Source organism: Nerophis lumbriciformis, linkage group LG24, assembly GCF_033978685.3.
Source record: "Nerophis lumbriciformis linkage group LG24, RoL_Nlum_v2.1, whole genome shotgun sequence".
Classification (NCBI taxonomy): domain Eukaryota; kingdom Metazoa; phylum Chordata; class Actinopteri; order Syngnathiformes; family Syngnathidae; genus Nerophis; species Nerophis lumbriciformis.
Genome location: NC_084571.2, coordinates 17,429,243 through 17,452,003, shown reverse-complemented (window position 1 = coordinate 17,452,003; position 22,761 = coordinate 17,429,243). Strand labels below are relative to the sequence as shown.

General features: G+C 41.5%; 1 protein-coding gene across 2 annotated transcripts in view; it reads left to right on the top strand.

Annotated features, from left to right (window-relative positions):
- Positions 1-22,761, top strand: part of LOC133620314 (syntaxin-binding protein 4) — a 116,801-nt gene that overhangs the window by 52,238 nt on the left and 41,802 nt on the right. For both annotated transcript variants that reach the window (XM_061981705.2, XM_072915975.1), the window contains exons 9-13: positions 4,293-4,399; positions 4,457-4,598; positions 8,547-8,619; positions 13,390-13,466; positions 20,351-20,447. In XM_061981705.2, the coding sequence (XP_061837689.1) occupies positions 4,293-4,399; positions 4,457-4,598; positions 8,547-8,619; positions 13,390-13,466; positions 20,351-20,447 (496 nt within the window). The remainder of the gene's footprint in view (positions 1-4,292; positions 4,400-4,456; positions 4,599-8,546; positions 8,620-13,389; positions 13,467-20,350; positions 20,448-22,761) is intronic.

The following is a 22,761-nucleotide window of genomic DNA, read 5'->3' as shown; positions in this document are numbered from 1 at the left end:
TCCCCCAGAGCATTAATGAACACTTCAACTCCTATAGCATCCTGCTCAGCATCAGTCCTGTTGCTATAGGCTACTGACACCCCCTCATAGATGTCGTCTCTCAAAACATGAAGAGCTTCACCCGGTTTGCGAGTATGTCGCCTTAATTCAATAGCCACTGCAGCTGCATGCTGTGAAGAGGGACCATATGCAGTTTCCATCTCCTCCACCAGGCGGCAGTAGCCCCACTGGGCTGATCTGGGGTTTCTGTGGATGATGGCCCCAGCTGCACCCACCAGGCAGAACTTCAGCTGAACAGCCATTGTCTTGACGGACCAGTAGTTAGCTTCAGCACAACTCTCAAACCGGTGCAGGAACTCCTTCCAGGGTGTGGGTCTCAAGGTGGGGACTCTCTCCCTTGGATCATAGTCGTCCTCACTCTCTGAAGAAGGCTGATGTAGAGCAGAGCATGGCTTGGCTCCTTGTAATCCTGGCTGCTCACTTTTGCGAAGAGAGCCCATTAGCTTGACACTCGGACTGTGCCCTGGCCCAGGCAAATGTCCATAATTAATGTCTTTAGATGTAGAAGGGCATGTTGTGTCCAGGCAGAGGCAAGTGGAGGCTGGGGGGCCACATGTCTGGGGAGTGCTGTGGATATAACTCTCCTGGTGTGCCCGGGAAAAGGGATTTGAATGTGGCGTTGCAATAGCAGCAGGTGGTGGAATAAAGTTGTCTGGTTAGTGTTTGTGAAAACGTGAGTTACTTTTAATGTCAGCAACATCGCGCTGATGACACCCACTGTCCTCCCCGGACTTTATGAAAGGGTTTGTGCTTGAGAACTTGGGTCGAATGAGCTCACGTGGCACTTTGGCCGCTGCATTCTTCACTCCAGCAGGCTCATCTGCACAATAGGACAGGCTAGAAATGACATAACAACTTGCATTTTCTTCGCTCACATAGTCTGTTTCCCCTTCCACATCACCGTCGTTCATCGTTGGACTTTGAATAGCCGGCACCGCGCTGGCTACGACAGCTAGCATCCGCCATCTTGGCTAGTTTATGCAGGTACACAATTAGCTTCTCGGCTTATTCTTCTGCTTGCTTTCACCTCTGCAGTTTATTTTATCGTCCTTTGCTCACCACTGCCGTTCCATTTACGTGAGAGTGTCCCTTCGTGGTCGCCAATGTTGCACCTTTCCTGCTTCCTGCTCCCAGACCGTAGTCGAAGAGCGCAGGGGAGACACTTCTCCAGGGCCGATGTATGCTCGGGGCAACACCCTTCACTTTACCTGGCAGTGGGTCTCCACAGCGGACGACTTTAGAGTGAATGATGAGTCCGGCGATTAGTTGCAAATCTTGCTTTATTGATTGCTTGCACACAGCCAATCCAACACAAAACAAACTAGTCCCCGCCCGCACTCACGCTACCGCTCCCTTTCTTCTCTCGCCCACACACTCACTGACTTCACTCACCTCACATGCTGTCACCTGTTAAAGGGCCACACACACACATACGCTACTCTCATAACAGACCGTAAAAACAACAACTATAGATTTGACAGAATCTCTGTCAAAAAAATTGTATTATTAAAAAGAAAAGTGTTAGAGGTTTTTCTTTCAACTTATAGTAATATATAATATATATTATAGTATAATAATTCATAGTAATATGCTGTAAATAATATTACCACCGGTCTCCCAAGGGGTCCCCACATCTGCGGTCCCCTCCAAGGTTTCTGGTTGTTCCCATTGGGTTGAGTTTTTTCTTGCCCTGATGTGGGATCTGAGCCAAGGATGGCTTGTCCAGCCCTTTTTAGACGTTTGTGATTAAGGGCTATATACATCAACTTTGATTGATTGAAATCACTTGTTCCCATTTCTGAACTTTGTGAGCTATCTATTCTGTAATGAAAGAAACCAAGTGAGCATAAAGCTTCTCAAACTGGCGCTGAACTGCAGTCAGGGACAGAAAATCTCTTGGCAGGCAGCACATTTGCAAGGCTGCTCCAGCGTCAATCAGTGAGCTAAGAGCAAAGGACTGATGCGCTTACAGAAACTGCAAAGCCAAAGCTGGCAAATGCTGATGGCCTCACGTCTGTCCCAATGATACCTAAAAGCAAGCGGTTCTTGAACACCCTGTACTAATTATTACTAGTAAGTACATTTGATTCATAAAGCGCTTTTCACAGATCAAATCACAAAACGCTGTACAAAACATAGGTGAAGTAAAACAACAATTCAATTAAAACAGCAGCGCAACATCATAAAAAAGATAACAAGTGGATTAAACATGATAGTTAAAAGGTGCTTTAACTAAAAGCTTTACTAAAAAGAGAAGTTTTCAAATGTTTCTTACAAGTGTCAACACAGTCAAGATCACGGAGGGACTGGTGCAAGTTGTTCCAGAGTGTGGGAGCTATAGCCTGGAATGCCAGGTCTCCACAAGTTTTAAAATGGGTTTTTGGAATCTTTAGGAGACCCTGGCCTGAAGACCGGAGGCTGCGCCCTTAAGTGTAGGGGCATAACAAGTCATTGATGTACTGAGGGGCCCCACTATGCAACGCACGAAAAGTCAATACGGAATTTGACTGGAAGCCAATGAAGAATGGATAAAATGGGGGTGATATGGACTGTTCTGGGTGCACTGCTCAAAAGTCTGGCAGCCGCATTTAGATACACCTGGCCTAAAGCCTGGCCCATCAATTCAAACCGTTTCATAGGTTGTTGGCTCTCCAAGGCCTGTTCCTTTAGACCCACCAAGACTTAATGGAGCCGTATGTAATAATGTGGCCAGAAATGGTACTACAATCCATCCATCCATCCATTTTCTACCGCTTATTCCCTTCGGGGTCGCAGGGGGCGCTGTAGCCTATCTCAGCTACAATCGGGTCACGGTCAAAATTCTGTAGTCCCCTCCCACTCTCCCTGACTGAGGTTGCCAGATACGCAGCCGAATCCAGCTGGATGGACTGGGCTACTCCAAGGAACTTCAAACTTCCACTTCCTCTTACAAGGGGTTGAGGTCTGGGACCTTAATAGCTGAATAGACAAGCCTTTTTTAAATAACAAATCTCTAAACAACAGAAATGAGGCTATTTTCAGGAAGAAGTAAATCATGCCTGCGTACAATATCAGAACAATCATATGGTTATTGTCAGCACTATCAAAAAACAAAGACTAAAACCAACTACAACCAACGCTAGCAATGGTTATACTGGTGAAAATAAGTAGAGCATGCTTAGCAGCCTAATGTACGCCCAAAACTAAAGAGGAGACATTTTACCAAGGTATGACTATAGGCTACTGTTTCAAACCTTTCAGATTGCCATATAACTTGGTACATGTAGTCCACAATATGCAAACACCCATGAGGAATTATTTTATTGTGTGATTTGGCTGTCTCCATACGTTTCACATTGTCATGTTGACTAATGTCGAAACCCATTTCCTCAGCGTATCAGCATATTGAGAAGGAAATAGGCACTGGCACTACCCATATCCACATAGCTTTTATTTGTACTAACTATATGTTGTCCTGTCAGTTGGACATACATGCTAACTAGCATATATTTCCCCCGTTAGCATGTGTCCATGTGTCATTGACCGGGTTAGCATGCTAACATTGGTTGCAGGAACATACTATCTTTGTTGACAATATAGTTGACATACCAAATGTACATTTCCATTAATTACAAGTCATAAGAAAAGGTAAATGCCTGATTGGGGGTTAAATCACCAAAATGATTCCCGGGCACGGCCACTGCTGCTGCTCACTGCTCCCCTCACATCCCAGGGGGTGAACATGGGGATTGGTCAAATGCAGAGAGTAATTTCACCGCAACTAGTGTGTGTGTGTGACAATCATTGGAACTTTAACTTTAACTTAACTTACCTATCAAAGAGGAAATGAGTAAGTTTGGCGTCACATGAAAAAATGGTCTCCGTCTTTCAAAGGCATCCCCGATACAAATCCTGGTTTTGTTCCTGGCTTTGTCATGAATAAGTTGAGAATGGTAACTTTTAGATGGACTACGGTCTGACATGTTTAGTAACTTTACCAGTTGCAGTAGCCAGACCAACCTGGATGTGACACACTCACAGACTTTCTAATTGGTCAAATGGTAGATAACGGGACATCAAAATGAAAACAATAACAATATTTTGGGGCTGTAAATCTAATTTTGAAATTATCATATGAACTACTGTTATCAGTTATAGAGGTATTAGAAAAGAAGATGATTTATTAATGACGTATCAGGACCATTTGACATATGGCTCCTTTAAGTCTTTGTATGTTTGTCTTGGTTGTATAGGATGGACGTTTAAGACCTGGAGATCAGCTGATTGCTATAAGCAAAGAGTCTCTCATAGGTGTCACCCACGAGGAGGCCAGAAGTATGCTGAACAAAGCCAAGTCCAGGTGGGTGGATCCTGGATTCCAATCAGTTGTTGTTCATTTCACCTCTTCTGTTTCCAGTCAGGAAAACACGGTGGAGATTGCTTTCATACCTGGTAAAGGACTTTTCCCAAGCAGCACGTCTCTCCACAATGGTGTCCAGCGAGCAGCCAGCAACAACTACAATTCTGGACGCCTAAAAGTCCACATCCGATCGCCGGAGGTAGGCTCACATTTCTAGGCGTGGCTCTGCTAATAAAGCACAGGTGTAGGCTGACTGCACGTAAAGTAACATATATATATATATATATATATATATATATATATATATATATGTATATATATATATATATATATATATATATATATATATATATATATATATATATATACATATATATATATATATATATATATATATAATGTGTGTGTGTGTGCGTGTGTATATATATGTATGTGTCTGTGTATATATGTATATGTGTGTGTGTATATATATATATATATATATGTATATATATGTATGTATATATATATATATATATATATATATATATATATATATATATATATATATATATATATATATATATATATATATATTTATTTATTTTTTGTCCTGTCCAGCTTCTCAGGCAAATCATATAGTTTATGTAGATGCCCATATCATGTGTATGTCTATATATATGTGTGTGTATGTATATATATATATATATATATATATATATATATATATATATATATATATATATATATATATATATATATACATATACATATACATATATGTGTATATATGTATATAGTTATGTATATATTTATGTGTATATATGTACATATGTATATGTATATATATATGTGTATGTATATGTATATATGTATGTATATATATATATATATATATATATATATATATATATATATATATATATATATATATATATATATATATATATATACATATATATATATACATATGTGTATATATTTATGTGTATATATGTATGTATATAGGTGTCTATGTATATACATATATAAATGTGCCCATTTCATATTAATATCCATCCATCCATCCATTTTCTACCGCTTATTCCCTTCGGGGTCGCGGGGGGCGCTGGAGCCTATCTCAGCTACAATCGGGCGGAAGGCGGTGTACACCCTGGACAAGTCGCCACCTCATCGCAGGGCCAACACAGATAGACAGACAACATTCACACTCACATTCACACACTAGGGCCAATTTAGTGTTGCCAATCAACCTATCCCCAGGTGCATGTCTTTGGAGGTGGGAGGAAGCCGGAGTACCTGGAGGGAACCCATGCAGTCAAGGGGAGAACATGGAAACTCCACACAGAAAGATCCCGAGCCTGGGATTGAACCCCAGATTACTCAGCACCTTCGTATTGTGAGGCAGACGCACTAACCCCTCTCCCACCGTGCTGCCCTCATATTAATATAGTGGATATATATATTTAATATTAGTGGATATTAAGAAGATGTGAAAGTTGGACTCCTATGTTATTTACTTCCGTGACGACCTCCTTAAAGTTTTGTAATCATTTGGAAATATCAAGCATCTAAAATGTGCCAAACGTGGATACGTGTAGAGAGAGAGTTTTGCATTTTTCCCTTATGCTGTGACGATCTGTCACTTCATTTCTGTTAGTTTTCCTTGTTTTTGTATTTACTTCCTATCAGTGCTCTTATTTTGGTTTCCACTTCCTGCTTGTTCCGCTGAGCACTGTTGGTTCACTCACCTGCTGTTGATTGGCAGCTGGTCCACACCTGCGGCCAATTAACATGTATCCTATTTATGCCTTGTCTCGAGCACTCCTCAGTGCTCGAAGATTGCCTTATGTTTGGAACGCTTACATGCAAGACTGCTTCTTTTCCCTCTCTGTTTTGAGTAATAAAACTCATCTTACCTTCTCATCATCTGCTGGTTCCTGCATCTTGGGGTCTCAAAAACTGCAGCCATGCGAGTTCCTAACACATGCATTGTAATAAATGGTTGTAATTCTGATTTTTTTTAATAATATCCACAAAGTTCAGTGAGCAGGTGGTGTTATGCGTCACCATGTTTGTTGACTTTTTGTTTTGTTTGCATTTTTTTGTGCGCCATGACTAGGGAAGATTGTTTAGATTAGGTCAAATAAGTATATGCTGTGCTGTGTTCAATTCAAATCACAATTAGGGGTCATTGACCTGATTTACTCACTTTGTCCACAAAACGGCAACAGGATTGTAGCAAGAAACTTGTCAGATATTTTAAATGTATTGGAAAACGCCAAATTCCTTATGAGACACATGACGTCTCGCAAGCTAAATTGAAGACGCATCTGTTGGTGTTAGGGATGTCCAATAATGGCTTTTTTTGCCGATATCCGATATTCCGATATTGTCCAACTCTTAATTACCGATACCGATATCAACTGATACCGATATATATAGTCGTGGAATTAACACATTATTATGCCTAATTTTGTTCTGATGCCCCGCTGGATGCATTAAACAATGTAACAAGGTTTTCCAAAATAAATCAACTCAAGCTATGGAAAAAAGTGCCAACATGGCACTGCCATATTTATTATTTAAGTCACAAAGTCCATTATTTTTTTAACATGCCTCAAAACAGCAGCTTGGAATTTGGGACATGCTCTCCCTGAAATAATCCTGATACCCACTACAACTATGGAAAACACTGTACTTTTACTTTCACAAAGTGCATTTTTTTTTTTTTAAACATGCCTCAAAACAACAGCTACAAAAACAATGAAGGCACACAGCTTCAGTCCAGAGTATACTATAAACTGGGCTCAATCTGCCCTGTTCTTAACGTATTCGTATGAGTAACAAAAATATGCAAATAAAAACAAGGCACAAGAATAAAAAACTGCTTCAGTCTAGAATAGTAGATAACACAGCCATCCTTTAAAGTGCATGAACATTAATAAAACTGCTTCAGTCTCGACTAGTAGAAAACACAGCCATCCTTTAAAGTGCACGGGGAAAAAAGGTACAAAACATAAATAAAACAGCTTCACTCAGTCCAGACTATTAGTCTATTTATGCAACAGATGAAGCTCAAAGAGTGAGCTAATTCTTTTTCTCCTTGTCATCACGTGTGAGAGGTAGACTTTTCTGAATGAAAACAAGCATCTGCAAGGGGTTCTGGGTATTTGTTCTGTTGTGTTTATGTTGTGTTTATGTTGTGTTACGGTGCGGAAGTTCTCCCGAAATGTGTTTGTCATTCTTGTTTGGCGTGGGTTCACAGTGTGGCGCATATTTGTAACAGTGTTAAAGTTGTTTATACGGCCACCCTCAGTGTGACCTGTATGGCTGTTGATCAAGTATGCTTGCATTTGCTAGTGCGTGTGTCAAGCCGTAGACAGTATGTGACTGGGCCAGTACACAAAGGCAGCACCTTCAAGGATTAATTGCCGCTCTGTACATCTTCCTGCGTCCGTGTAGACAGCGGCGTTTTAGAAAGTCACAAATTTTAATTTTGGAAACCGATACCGATAATCTTGAAACCGATACCGATAATTTCCGATATTACTTTTTAAAGCATTTATCGGCCGATAATATTATCGGACATGCCTAGTTGGTGTTTTGTGTAGAGAATCACACTTGAATTTAATTCAAAGAGTTTGTCGAGGAGAAGCCAACTAAACCATCTCTCTCCATTTTCAAGAAGAAAGGAAAATAAGAAGTACAAGTGGAAAGCTTTTAAAGATAGTATGGAGTGGAAATACTGCCAAAACACCACGAAAACACAAAAATGTTTTTTACTCACACCCAACGATTCGTAAGTAAAAAAAAAAATGTTTTCGTCGAGGTAAAACTTTTGGCAGTAATTATCCACCTCGCCAAGACCACTCATACCACACCACCTTAGCCGCGATTACCCTTTAGAGCACAGCTGAAGTTACTTTTCAAATAAAAAGGTTAGATGTTTGTTCCTCTGCTCCTTACTCTCATAAAAATAGCAATAATTATCAATTTGGAGCGATATGGAACACAGACTTTTCAGCCCTAATATAAACCTTCAGGTCTGCATGGTTGACGTCTCCTGCAATGATTAGAAAGTGTGATTGCTAAACTAAGAAAAAACTGAACTCGTTTTCAGTTGAACTGTCTTGCGATGAGTCACAAGTGTTTCATTCCTTTGCAGATCTGTGCAGAGGAGCCGTCCTCCGTGTCCTCCTCTTCTCCTGACGTCTGTCCACCGGATGACCATGTTTCAGGTTTCTGCCATGACCCATAAGAACCCAGATCCAATGGTTTTAAAACTTTTTTTTATTTTGCGTTCACAATCCTTATGTAAGACAAACACGTTTTTCTTTTTTATACATTCTAAATCATAAATAAACACTAGCAAGTGTCAGCTAACAATGGCGCCAATGTGGGTCGCTCTATTTCGCTTATAAAACATCCATCTGTCACGTCGGCATTTTCGCAGCTTACTGCAGGGTCGTTCTCCCAGAAATGCAGACGGACTACTCCGGACAAGGCGTGCAGGTAAAAACATGATTTGTTCCTCAAGAAATCCTACACATTACAAAAGACAGGAACCAAACAAAAGGAAAGTGTGCCGTTCGCACGAGAAGCTAAAGAACAAAAACTTAGCGCAGGAAACATAGAAGCTAACACTTAGCATGGACTATAGACAAGGCAAAACTCACGTTGACAGGTGCATGTAGCAAACACTTAGCATAAACTCGAAACAAGACATGAACCTATGTGACTGTTGCATACAGCAAACAATGACGCCACGCTGAGCGTGGCGAGCAAGGTGAATAAATAGCTCTCTGATTAGTGGTTGACAGCAGCTGAGCGTGGGACCACTAACCAGAGGCAGGTGAACCCAATTAATCCCCATGGTGACCAAAATAAACCCAGGAGTGCACAAACAGGAACTAAGGGAGTCGAAAACTAACAGAACATAACAAAACATGATCCGGACCATGGATCATGACACCATCAAGGTTGTATATACACACTGTAAGTATAGATGTAGTATCTAGTAACATGCATAATAACATTTAATATATACATGATGTAAGTATAGATGTAGTATCTAGTAACATGCATAATAACATTTAATATATACATGATGTAAGTATAGATGTAGTATCTAGTAACAGGCATTATAACATTTAATATATACATGATGTAAGTATATATGTAATGTAGTAACATTCATATTAACATTTAATATAGACATGATGTAAGTATATATGTAATGTAGTAACATTCATAATAACATGTAATATATACATGATGTAAGTATATATGTAATGTAGTAACATTCATAATAACATGTAATATATACATGATGTAAGTATATATGTTATGTAGTAACATTCATAATAACACGTAATATATACATGATGTAAGTATATATGTAATGTAGTAACATTCATAATAACATGTAATATATACATGATGTAAGTATATATGTCATGTAGTAACATTCATAATAACAAGTAATATATACATAATGTAAGTACATATGTCATGTAGTAACATTCATAATATGTCATGTAATGGCTGCTGGTGGCAGGAGCTCTGTGCTCAGGTGTCAACCTTTCGTATTCCTGATGTTTCCCTCTTGTTTTCATGTGGGTTTTTTTGCCTTTTGGTTTGGGACCCTTTGGGACTGTGTGACAAGGGGTGGCACTTTCCTGACTTCTGCAGTGCTTTTTGTGAACTTCTGGATCTGCCTCCTGGGAGCCTTTCGGCCATGGAGAGCAGCTGCTGGGTCTCTGCCACACCAGAGTCCGTTTGGAGAGACTGGAGGAGATGCGGATGAAGAGACAGGGCTGCAGAGTTTGGAGAGACTGGAGGAGATGCGGATGAAGAGACAAGGCTGCAGAGTTTGGAGAGACTGGAGGAGATGTGGATGAAGAGACAGGGGTGCAGAGTTTGGAGAGACTGGAGGAGATGCGGATGAAGAGACAGGGGTGCAGAGTTTGGAAAGACTGGAGCAGATGTTGATAAAGAGACAGGGCTGCAGAGTTTGGAGAGAATGGAGGAGATGTGGATGAAGAGACAGGGATAATGAGTTTGGAGAGACTGGAGGAGATGAGGATGAAGAGACAGGGGTAAAGAGTTTGGAGAGACTGGAGGAGATGTCGATGAAGAGACAGAGCTGCGGAGCTGGACAAGCTTCACATTGTCTTGGCTGAATGAGCAGGTATCGGACATCCTCGCTCATCCATGCGGACTGGACACTGGCCGAGAGTTAGTGGGCGGCTGAGGGTGAAGTCGGCTCTCTTGGTTGCTTTGTTGGGTCGGCTCCTGTCTCTGGCCATGCTCCCCCCACCCCAGCAGACAATGGCATGGAACACAGCAAAGGCCACCACAGTGTATATGTTTTTCTGTTGTTGTAGTTTTACCTTTGTAGCTGTGTGTAGTAGTGGCTCTGGTCTCTTAAAGGCCTACTGAAATGCGATTTTCTTATTTAAACGGGGATAGCAGGTCCATTCTATGTGTCATACTTTATCATTTCGCGATATTGCCATATTTTTGTTGAAAGGATTTAGTAGAGAACATTGACGATAAAGTTCGCAACTTTTGGTCGCTGATAAAAAAAGCCTTGCCTCTACCGGAAGTAGCAGACGAGTAGCGTGACGTCACAGGTTGTGGAGCTCCTCACATCTGCACATTGTTTACAATCATGGCCACCAGCAGCGAGAGTGATTCGGACCGAGAAAGCGACGATTTCCCCATTAATTTGAGCGAGGATGAAAGATTCGTGGATGAGGAAAGTGAGAGTGAAGGACTAGAGGGCAGTGGGAGCGATTCAGATAGGGAAGATGCTGTGAGAGGCGGGTGGGACCTGATATTCAGCTGGGAATGACTAAAACAGTAAATAAACACAAGACATATATATACTCTATTAGCCACAACACAACCAGGCTTATATTTAATATGCCACATATGAATCCCGCATAAGAAACACCTCCCCCCACCCGTCCATATAACCCGCCAATAAAACTCAAACACCTGCACAACACACTCAATGCCACAGCCCAAAGTACCGTTCACCTCCCCAAAGTTCATACAGCACATATATTTCCCCAAAGTCCCCAAAGTTACGTACGTGACATGCACATAGCGACATAGCGGAAGCCGCAGCTGCATGCGTACTCACGGTACCGCGTCTGCGCATCCAACTCAAAGTCCTCCTGGTAAGAGTCTCTGTTGTCCCAGTTCTCCACAGGCCTATGGTAAAGCTTGACTGTCATCTTTCGGAAATGTAAACAATGAAACACCGGCTGTGTTTGTGTTGCTGCAGCCGCCCGCAATACACCGCTTCCCACCTACAGCTTTCTTCTTTGCTGTCTCCATTGTTCATTGAACAAATTGCAAAAGATTCACCAACACAGATGTCCAGAATACTGTGGAATTTTGCGATGAAAACAAACGACTTAATAGCTGGCCACCATGCTGTCCCAAAATGTCCTCTACAATCCGTGACGTCAATGCAGCTGAGATAGGCTCCAGCACCCTGCGCGACCCTGAAATGGACAAGTGGTAGAATTGGATGGATGGAAGGGTTCCCCCCCGCCCCCATGTGTTTTCCTGTTTCTCACCTTTTTTGTAAGGTGCGCCGGAAGTTGGCAGACCCCTCAGCGATCCTGTTCTGTCTCCCTGTAATGTTTGTCTGATCTTGAATGGGATTGTGCTGAAAATCTTAATTTTGGGGATTAATAAAGTATTTCTGATTCTGATTCACTAATACTTGTTAATATTCAGGTCACCACATGTAAATGGAGTATTGTTGGCGCTGTTTAGATGGTTTTAGAGGACAACATCAGCTACATTGTTAGCCACCTCTTACTTGCCATATTTTACGACTTAGAATGCACAAAACAGAAAACTGTATGTGTTCTTGTCTTACATAAGGATACTATTCTGCTTTAAAATAAAATGCAGGTGGAACACAAAGACATTTATGTTTATTTTTCTAAAATACAACTAATGAGATACATTTTAATAACATGGATGATACTAAAAGAAGACCAAAACATTCATGTGAATAACATGGAAGATACTAAAAGAAGACAACACATTAATTTAAATAACATGGAAGATAATACAAGAAGACCGAAACATCCATAATAATAATAATAATAATAGATTTTATTTGTAAATCCACTTTACATTGAACAAACAATCTCAAAGTGCGACAGTGCATTTAAAAAAAACAAAAACAAAGCTAGAACAACAAATAGCTGCCCCCAACGAGTAAAATAAATAGTAAAATTAAATAAAAACTAGAACAGCCTAAAAGCTAGAACTAGCACACATAAATCTATCAAAAGGCTTTTTTAAATTGGGCAAGACACTTCACCCCTTGCTCCTGATGGCTGCTGGTTAGCGCCTTGCATGGCAGCTCCCGCCATCAGTGTGTGAATGTGTGTGTGAATGGGTAAATGTGGAAATACTGTCAAAGCGCTTTGAGTACCTTGAAGGTAGAAAAGCGCTATACAAGAATAACCCATTTATCATTTATTTATTTAAAAAGAAGGTTTTTTAAGCCTTTTTTATAAGCACCCACAGTCTGTGGTGCCCTCAGGTGGTCAGGGAGAGTGTTCCACAGACTGGGAGCGGCGGAGCAGAAAGCCCGGTCTCCCATGGTTCGGAGCTTTGTCCTCGGAGGTTAGCCTGTCCGGAGCGGCGGCGTCGTGTGGAGGATTTGGGGGTGAGCAGTTCTTTGAGGTAGAGAGGGGCATTTCCATGGAGGCACTGGTGAGTTAGTAATGAGAATTTGTATTCAAGCCTGAGTGGAACAGGAAGCCAGTGAAGGGATTTGAGAACCGGTTTGATGTGGTCGTATTTCCGCGCTCTCATCATGTTAATAACATGGAAGATACTACAAGAAGACCAAAACATTCATTTGAATAACATGGAAGATACTAACAAAAGTAAATAATCCTCATCATCCCCTCCCCCGCCCTCTCCAGGTCATGCAAGTGATGATCACTTTCACTTTCACTTCTGTCCAGGTTGGCTCCAGCAGAGATCCAAAGCCAAGATCACGCTGGACCCCGACATCCGTCTCAAGTCAGACAGGTTACATCTGGTGAGTCACTACAAGTCAGACATGTTACATCTGGTGAGTCACTACTAAGTGCACAAATCTAATCCCAATAGTAGTTAGCAGGTGGGGAGAGGAAGAAAATGAAGAATTAGGATAGGATTTGAAAGAGAAAGTATTGAAATGTGCCTCAGGAGAAGCAGCATCTTTGTGTTGTGTGGGGGAAGTCTGCCCAGTGTGCTGACTTGCAGGCCCTGACATTGGTCTGTTTGCAACTTCCTCATAGTCACATTTTTTCATGCAAAAATGATAAATGTTATAAAACCATTGGCGGTCAACACGTAGAAAATCAGTCCAAGAGAAGCAAGGGACAATTTGCAGTCATGTGACAGCTAACGTAAGCTAACCAAACTGCTATTATTAGCTAACACCCAAAGCTTTGGGTTTGCGTACGTAGGTAATTATGTAGGAGAAGCCATGATAAAGTGTGTAACATAGTTAGCACCCTCTAGGCATCTGTGTGAATGGTGCAAAGTATTGTGGTGACACGTAGTTAGCGCCCCCTAGGCATCTATGTGAATGGTGCAAAGTGTTGTGGTGACACATAGTTAGCGTCCTCTAGGCCAGTGTTTTTCAACTTTTTTTGAGCCAAGGCACAATTTTTGCGTTGACAAAAATCCGGAGGTACACCACCAGCAGAAATCATTAAAAAAGGAAACTCAGTCGACAGTAAAAAGTCGTTGTCGCAATTGTTGGATATGACTTTAAACCATAACCAAGCATGCATCAATATAGCTATTGTCTCAAAGTAGGTGTACTGTCACCACCTGTCACATCACCCCCTGACTTATTTGGACTTTTTTTTGCTGTTTTCCTGTGTGTAGTGTTTTAGTTCTTGTCTTGCGCTCCTATTTTGGTGGCTTTTTCTCTTTTTTTTGGTATTTTCCTGTAGCAGTTTCATGTCTTCCTTTGAGCGATATTCCCCGCATCTACTTTGTTTTAGCAATCAAGAATATTTCAGTTGTTTTCATCCTTCTTCGTAGGGACATTGTAGATTGTCATGTCATGTTCGGATGTACATTGTGGACGCCGTCTCTGCTCCGCAGAAAGTCTTTGCTGTCGTCCAGCATTCTGTTTTTGTTTACCGGTACTTTGTAGCCAGTTCAGTTGTAGTTTCGTTCTGCATAGCCTTCCCTAAGCTTCAATGCCTTTTCTTAGAGGCACTCACCCTTTGTTTATTTTTGGTTTAAGCATTAGACACCTTTTTACCTGCACACAGCCTCCCGCTGTTTGCAACATCTACAAAGCAATTAGCTACCGGCTGCCAACTACTAGTATGGAAGAGTATTACACTGCCGAGCTCAACAACAACACATCATTTGCAGACTATAATTACTGGTTTGCAAAAAAACATTTTTAACCCAAATAGGTGAAATGACATAATCTCCCACGGCACACCAGACCGTATCTCACGGCACACTAATGTGCCGCGGCACAGTGGTTGAAAAACACTGCTCTAAGCATCTGTGTGAATGGTGCAAAGTGTTGTGGTGACACATAGTTAGCGTCCTCTAGGCATTTGTGTGAATGGTGCAAAGTGTTGTGGTGACACATAGTTAGCGCCCTCTAGGCATCTGTGTGAATGGTGCAAAGTGTTGTGGTGACACATAGTTAGCGTCCTCTAGGCATTTGTGTGAATGGTGCAAAGTGTTGTGGTGACACATAGTTAGCGCCCTCTAGGCATCTGTGTGAATGGTGCAAAGTGTTGTGGTGACACGTAGTTAGCGCCCTCTTGGCATCTGTGTGAATGGTGCAAAGTGTTGTGGTGACACGTAGTTAGCGCCCCCTAGGCATCTGTGTGAATGGTGCAAAGTGTTGTGGTGACACGTAGTTAGCGCCCCCTAGGCATCTGTGTGAATGGTGCAAAGTGTTGTGGTGACACGTAGTTAGCGCCCCCTAGGCATCTGTGTGAATGGTGCAAAGTGTTGTGGTGACACGTAGTTAGCGCCCCCTAGGCATCTGTGTGAATGGTGCAAAGTGTTGTGGTGACACATAGTTAGCGCCCCCTCGGCCTCTGTGTGATTAGTGCACAGTGTTGTGGTGACACGTAGTTAGCGCCCCCTCGGCGTCTGTGTGATTAGTGCACAGTGTTGTGGTGACACATAGTTAGCGCCCCCTAGGCATCTGTGTGAATGGTGCAAAGTGTTGTGGTGACACATAGTTAGCGCCCTCTAGGCATCTGTGTGAATGGTGCAAAGTGTTGTGGTGACACATAGTTAGCGTCCTCTAGGCATTTGTGTGAATGGTGCAAAGTGTTGTGGTGACACATAGTTAGCGCCCTCTAGGCATCTGTGTGAATGGTGCAAAGTGTTGTGGTGACACGTAGTTAGCGCCCTCTTGGCATCTGTGTGAATGGTGCAAAGTGTTGTGGTGACACGTAGTTAGCGCCCCCTAGGCATCTGTGTGAATGGTGCAAAGTGTTGTGGTGACACGTAGTTAGCGCCCCCTAGGCATCTGTGTGAATGGTGCAAAGTGTTGTGGTGACACGTAGTTAGCGCCCCCTAGGCATCTGTGTGAATGGTGCAAAGTGTTGTGGTGACACGTAGTTAGCGCCCCCTAGGCATCTGTGTGAATGGTGCAAAGTGTTGTGGTGACACATAGTTAGCGCCCCCTCGGCCTCTGTGTGATTAGTGCACAGTGTTGTGGTGACACGTAGTTAGCGCCCCCTCGGCGTCTGTGTGATTAGTGCACAGTGTTGTGGTGACACATAGTTAGCGCCCCCTAGGCATCTGTGTGAATGGTGCAAAGTGTTGTGGTGACACATAGTTAGCGCCCCCTAGGCATCTGTGTGAATGGTGCAGTGTTGTGGTGGCACATAGTTAGCACCCCCTAGGCATCTGTGTGAATGGTGCAAAGTGTTGTGGTGACACATAGTTAGCGCCCCCTAGGCATCTGTGTGAATGGTGCAAAGTGTTGTAACACGGATGCCTAGGGGGCGCTAACTCTGAAAACACATTTCATAGGATTAAAATGTGTCTTTTACACCTGGAAGGAATAGACACACTTACTTTGTGCACTTAAAATTGCATATACACATATCTCTAATGTGTGACTGCCATCTACTGGTAACACTTATCATTACACTATGTACCAAATAAAATAGCTTCGAGGTCGGTAAGCACAACCATAATATATATATATATATATGCATATGTTTGTATATATATATATATATATATATATATATATATATATATATATATATATAAATACACACACACATATCCCACTGATCCCAGTACACATAAGCAGGTACATAAGCAGTAGAAAAGTTTGTTTTGCATGATAGGTCCCCTTTAGACCCCAAATGAAGAACCCCTAACCCAAATTAAGAACTTTCAGTTTTGATTGATTTAGGCGGTGCCGGTGGACCAAAGCGGTAGTGTTTTGCCAGAAGAAGACCACATTTCCCATGGGCACTAGCGCGTCAAACTGATATGATGTAATATTGTCACAAATATTAGTCTCCATGCTGATGATGAATAGCAGACACTATCAAGAAGTGATCTTGGATTGTTCTACAAACATGACGCTACTACCAGGAATGTATCGGGGCGGATGCAGATCCGAAGGAAGGAAAGAGTTATTTTGAAGGAAGTAGTGTGGAACTGCAAACTATCAGGCTGGTGGCTATTTACTGCTACCACACAAAATTCTGATAGCTAACATTAGCATTATCATTTTTGATTTAAGCATGGAAAGTCACCCACTAGTTTAGCAGGAACAGAGCCAGGGCAGCATCGATCTGAAATCCCTCCTCATCTTTGAGCTCATGCCAGCGAGTGAAAGCCGGGACAATGTTGATCCTGACTGTCCTTTTTCTTTTTTTCTGTTCTCCTTTAGACAAAACTTTGTTTCTTTGGTTGTTTTGGAGCTTCGGCCAGTAATTGCACGTAGGCGTTCTTCTTCTTCTTTTAGGCGTTCATGTCAACTTCCGTCTTTTTAACGAATGGTAGATTTTTGAGTGGCAGGGTTCCTGCACCCCTCCTCAAAGTCAGTAAGTGCCAGTGAGAGCCCTCAGGCCAGGACACAGGTGTCATTCACCTAGTTGTGTCATCCCAAATGTTATGGAAATACTTTATGAAGGTTGAAAAGTGACTTCAATCATTTGAACTTTGTGGAGACTAAGGTATTGTTCCTTGAATGATCATTCAACTGTTGTTGGACTGGTGTTCTCTGAAGGAGTTGGTGTCATCACGCCACATTCACCTGCTGTTCTTTGTCACTTAAGACCTTGCGAGGACATTACTGTCACCTGTTCATGAAGCTTTCAACTCCTATGACGTCAATAATCCCTTCTTTGAAAGAGTTCAATCTGTAGGTTGTAAGTACCAAGTACTCTTTTGTTCTCCTGATTCAGTTATTCCAATTGAACAATAATAATGTCAGCACAATTCTCTGCTCTTGTGTTGTTACCATGTGGAAAAACTTGTTGTAGTTCAACAGAACGTAACCCCTCCCCCATTCGATTGATCTCAACTTTGAATATTGTGATATTGCACATTTTAATCGCTTGATAGTTCTGGTGTTAAGTCCTCATCTCATGGATTCACATTTGTTTCCTCCTTCCGACGAAGAAAAAAGAATGAAGACTTCTGCGGCTTGGTTTTCACCCTCAGCCCCGAGGGCCCGTCTCATTGAATTATTGATCTTGCAATCTGACTCTGCCTGTTCTATTACTTTGGTATTTTGCACCACTTGGTGTCAGCTCTTTTCTCTCACGGCTCTCCACTTTCACTGCTACCTTGTTGTCCGTCTGCATGTCTCAGCACTCGGTGATTGTTGTTGCCGTGTCTAGTTCCCGCTTCAACACAGGTCTTTGACTGTTTACCAATAAAAAAAACTAACAAAAACATAAGTATTCACAGCCTTTGCTTGATACTTTGTTGATGCACCTTTGGCTTCAATTATAGTCTTTGGGCAGTTTCACGCAGCAACTCCTCTCAAGCTCCATCAGGTTGAAGGAAAAGTCTTGGACTATGGACAGACCCATCTCCAGAAATGTTCAATACAATTCATCAAATATCTGAGAGGCCACTGTTGCGCTTGACCAGTCTTCCTCTCAGGGAATAAAACACACACCCAAGTTCTTTTGGATGACATATATGTTGAGTAAAAAGGACCACTGAGACAGTACAGTACTTGGGCAAGTTTTACAAAGCTTTAGAAGACCAGTCCTCACAACACAACTATAGCATCGCCCAGAGAGGTCTAAAAATAAGACAAAAGAAGTCTCTTATAGTGAGAAGGCAGCCCCCCCCCCCCCCCCCCCCCCCCCCCCCCCCCCCTTACAGAGAGGGATGCACCTGCTGATAAGAAGAGGGAGCGTGTCCTTAATGGAACGGAACTGAATCAAACCTCCCTTTTGATGAGTGATTGATCATGTTTGTGCAAGACACTGGACGCTCCAGGACCAAATATGGAAATCAAAAACAGATAATAAGGCAACGGAAGTATAGCGGCCGCACGAACATCTCCTGAGTGGAAAAGTACCAATAGCATGATCACACAATACAATGTTACACTAAAGCATCAAAGTGTATAAAAAATATACGCATTCTCCACACCACTTCCAGACATTCACACACTTTGTCCAAAAGACGCTCCTTTGATATCTTGGCTGTGTGTATAGGATCACTGCTCTGAATGGTGAACCACCGTCCCAATCCGGGGTCGCAAGTCTTCTGTAGCAGGTTTTCCTCCGGAATGTCTTGGTGCGGACTCTGCATTGGTCCGTTGTGGTTTAGAGGGAGTCGTGCCGGAAGGCAAAGCTCTCCATTTATGGGTCCTACCTTCACCTATGGCAGGGGTCAGCAACCCAACATATTGGACCAAAAATACAAAAAACAAATCTGTTTGGAGCCGCAAAAAGTTAAAAAGTAAGTGTTATAATGAAGGCAACACATTAAGTACGTATCTCAGAGGGTGAGATAACTCCTGGAAATGACCGGCTTAAAACTGCCAAAGTTATGTGCCCAAGTTAAAGGAATTGGCAATAAATTCTAATGGATTCATTACAATCTTTGCAAGCTGGGTAATGTTTGCTGTGGTCTGGAACAACATGGCACACAATCAGAAATGCAGCCAATATTACATACAGATAATGTGTCATGAGACATGCAAATATAAATTAAATACACATTAAGAAATTAAATGTGCTCAAATATACCTACAAACGAGGCATAATGATGCAATATGTACACACAGCTATCCCAAATAGCATGGATTATTAGCACTCCACACAAGTCAATAACATCAACAAAGTTCAGCTTTGTGCATTCACGCACAGCATAAAAGGTTTGGTGAAAAAAGGAGACAAAGAAGGAGTGACATAAAACATGTTTATCTGTGGCAGCGACGGAGAAATTTGTACATGTAAACAAACTAAGGTGAGTTCAAGGACCACCGAAAATAGTAGGACTAAACGGCGCTGGCCAAATAATCTCATCAGTGAAGTATAAACACAAACATATTAAACAGTGTGATGTCTAACAATTAGGAAGGTTGGTGATTTTTGTTTGTCCTCCTCCAGAAACATTATTAAAACAACAAATATATTTCCCCCATCTTTTTCCATTTTTGAAAAAGCTCCAGGGAGCCACTAAGGGCGCATGCGGGTTGCCGACCCCCGGCCTTTTGTGATGAGCTTTGGCTCGTGACAAGATGGACAAATGAGTTTCCTGCGTAAGGTGGCGAGGCTCTCCCTAGGAGATCAAGTCACAAGCTCTGTCGTCCGCGAGGAACTTGGAATTGAGCCCCTTCAAGTCAGAAGACTGCTGACTTTTTCTGTGTTAGATACACAACCTGAATATCTGCATTTCACCTGGACAGGTTGCACAGGAATGTAAGGATCTGTTGGTCTGTTGCAGGCTCTCTCCTTCCTTGGTTTGGATGTGACAGATGAGAAAAGGAAGAAGTTGCAACAGAGTCTGACCACAGACCCACAAGGCACCGTGGCCTATGGCGGTATGAGCACACACACACACACACACACACACACACACACACACACACACACACACACACACACACACACACACACACACACACTTGAAGTTACAACAGAGTCTGACCAAAGACCCACAAACCACTACAAACTTTATATATAACAAAAAAATTATAAAAAAATCTATATATATATATACATATATATATATATATATATATATATATATATATATATATATATATATATATACACATACATTATATATATATATATGTATGTATATATATATATATATATATATATATATATATATATATATATATATATATATATATATATATATATACATATATATAAATATATACATATATATATATGCATATATATATATATATATATATATGTATATATATATGTATATATATATATATATATATATATATATATATATACACATATATATGCATATATATATATATATATATATATATATATATATATATATATATATATATATATATATATATATATATATATATATATATATATATATATATATATATATTGCCCGCCATATCTATATATAAATATATATATATATATGACGGTCTACAACTTCATGTGGTAAAATTTAGCTCCACACTGATATCACTGACATCGGGCGTATGTATCATGTATTCCTTGTATTACAGTGTCCTGGCATAACCAAGATGGCTGCTTCAAACCATGTGGTTGATGAAGCAGGCTGTAAATTGTTATTCAAGACAGCTTTGAAGATACATCTATGGCAGCTGCACACATGACATACATTTTTAATACTGGTTTTAACTAGCTTTTTATCTTATGTTGTATTTTTCCATTGTATAATGTCTGGTAATGCATGTATTCTTTGTATTTTAATTTTGTATGCTCCTATATGGACCCCAGGAAGACTAGCAGTCGCCTTGGCGTCAGCTAATGGGGATCCATTCAATAAACAATAAACAATAAACTCTAAATAACATATCAACAATCGCAAGTTTAACACGGTAAAAGTGCATTTTTGTCCTCCAAAAGATCTCTCTCAGATACACTTTTGGTTGATAACAATTAGCGAAAGACACAAAATATAAACGGGCAAGATTCATTAAAAAGTCAACAGTGCAAAAACATTCACAATTCTGATGCCACTTCTCACCAGCAGCAGGCGCTGTTGCAACACTTCTGCCATCATTTCATACATTCTTTTCTCTCTCATTATATATATATACATACATATATGTGTATATATACAGCATACACATGTACTGCGTCGCTGGTGCCAAGCTGTGTCGACACTCTCTTGGATCTACTGCTTGGACAACAGCTTGCCCTTAATAGTTCCATGCCCAGGCTCTGTAGATCCAGTGCCCAGACAACAGCTTGCCCTCCTTAGTTCCATGCCCAGGCCATGTAGATCCACTGCCTGGACAACAGCTTGCCTGCCATAGTTCCATGCCCAGGCCATGTAGATCCACCGGAGAAGGAGAGACAGCGTCAACCACATACGTGTGCACCAAGTGCAACCATGACTGCCACTCGCGGGTCCCACTCTTTAGTCACTCCCCAGAGAGCCGTTGAGACCAATTGTAAATGTGTGTGAATAATTGTTTGTCTATGTTTTTGTCTTGTGATTGGCTGGCTGACAGTCCAAGGTGTCTCACCAGAAGACAGCTAAAATAAGGTGGAGCTGACACTAATGAGGACCAGGGACATAGAAAATAACAGATGTTTGTGTCTTGTGACTGGCTGGCTACCAGTCCAAGGTGTCTCACCTGAAGACAGCTGAGATAAGGTGGAGCTGACACTAATGAGGACCAGAGACATAGAAAATAACAGATGTTTGTGTCTTGTGATTGGCTGGATGACAGTCCAAAGTGTCTTACCTGAACACAGCTGAGACAAGGTGGAGCTGACACTAATTATAACCAGGGACATAGAAAATAACAGATGATTGTGTCTTGTGCTTGGCTGGCTACCAGTCCAAGGATTTCACCTGAAGACAGCTGAGAAAAGGTGGAGCTGACACTAATAAGAACCAAGGACATAGAAAATAACAGATGCTTGTGTCTTGTGATTGGCTGGATGACAGTCCAAGGTGTCTCACCTGAAGACAGCTGAGAAAAGGTGGAGCTGACACAAACAAGAACCAGGGACATAGAAAATAACAGATGCGTGTGTCTTGTGATTGGCTGGCTACCAGTCCACGGTGTCTCACCTGAAGACAGCTGAGATAAGGTGGAGCTGACACTAATGAGGACCAGGGACATAGAAAATCACAGATGCTTGTGTCTTGTGATTGGCTGGCTACCA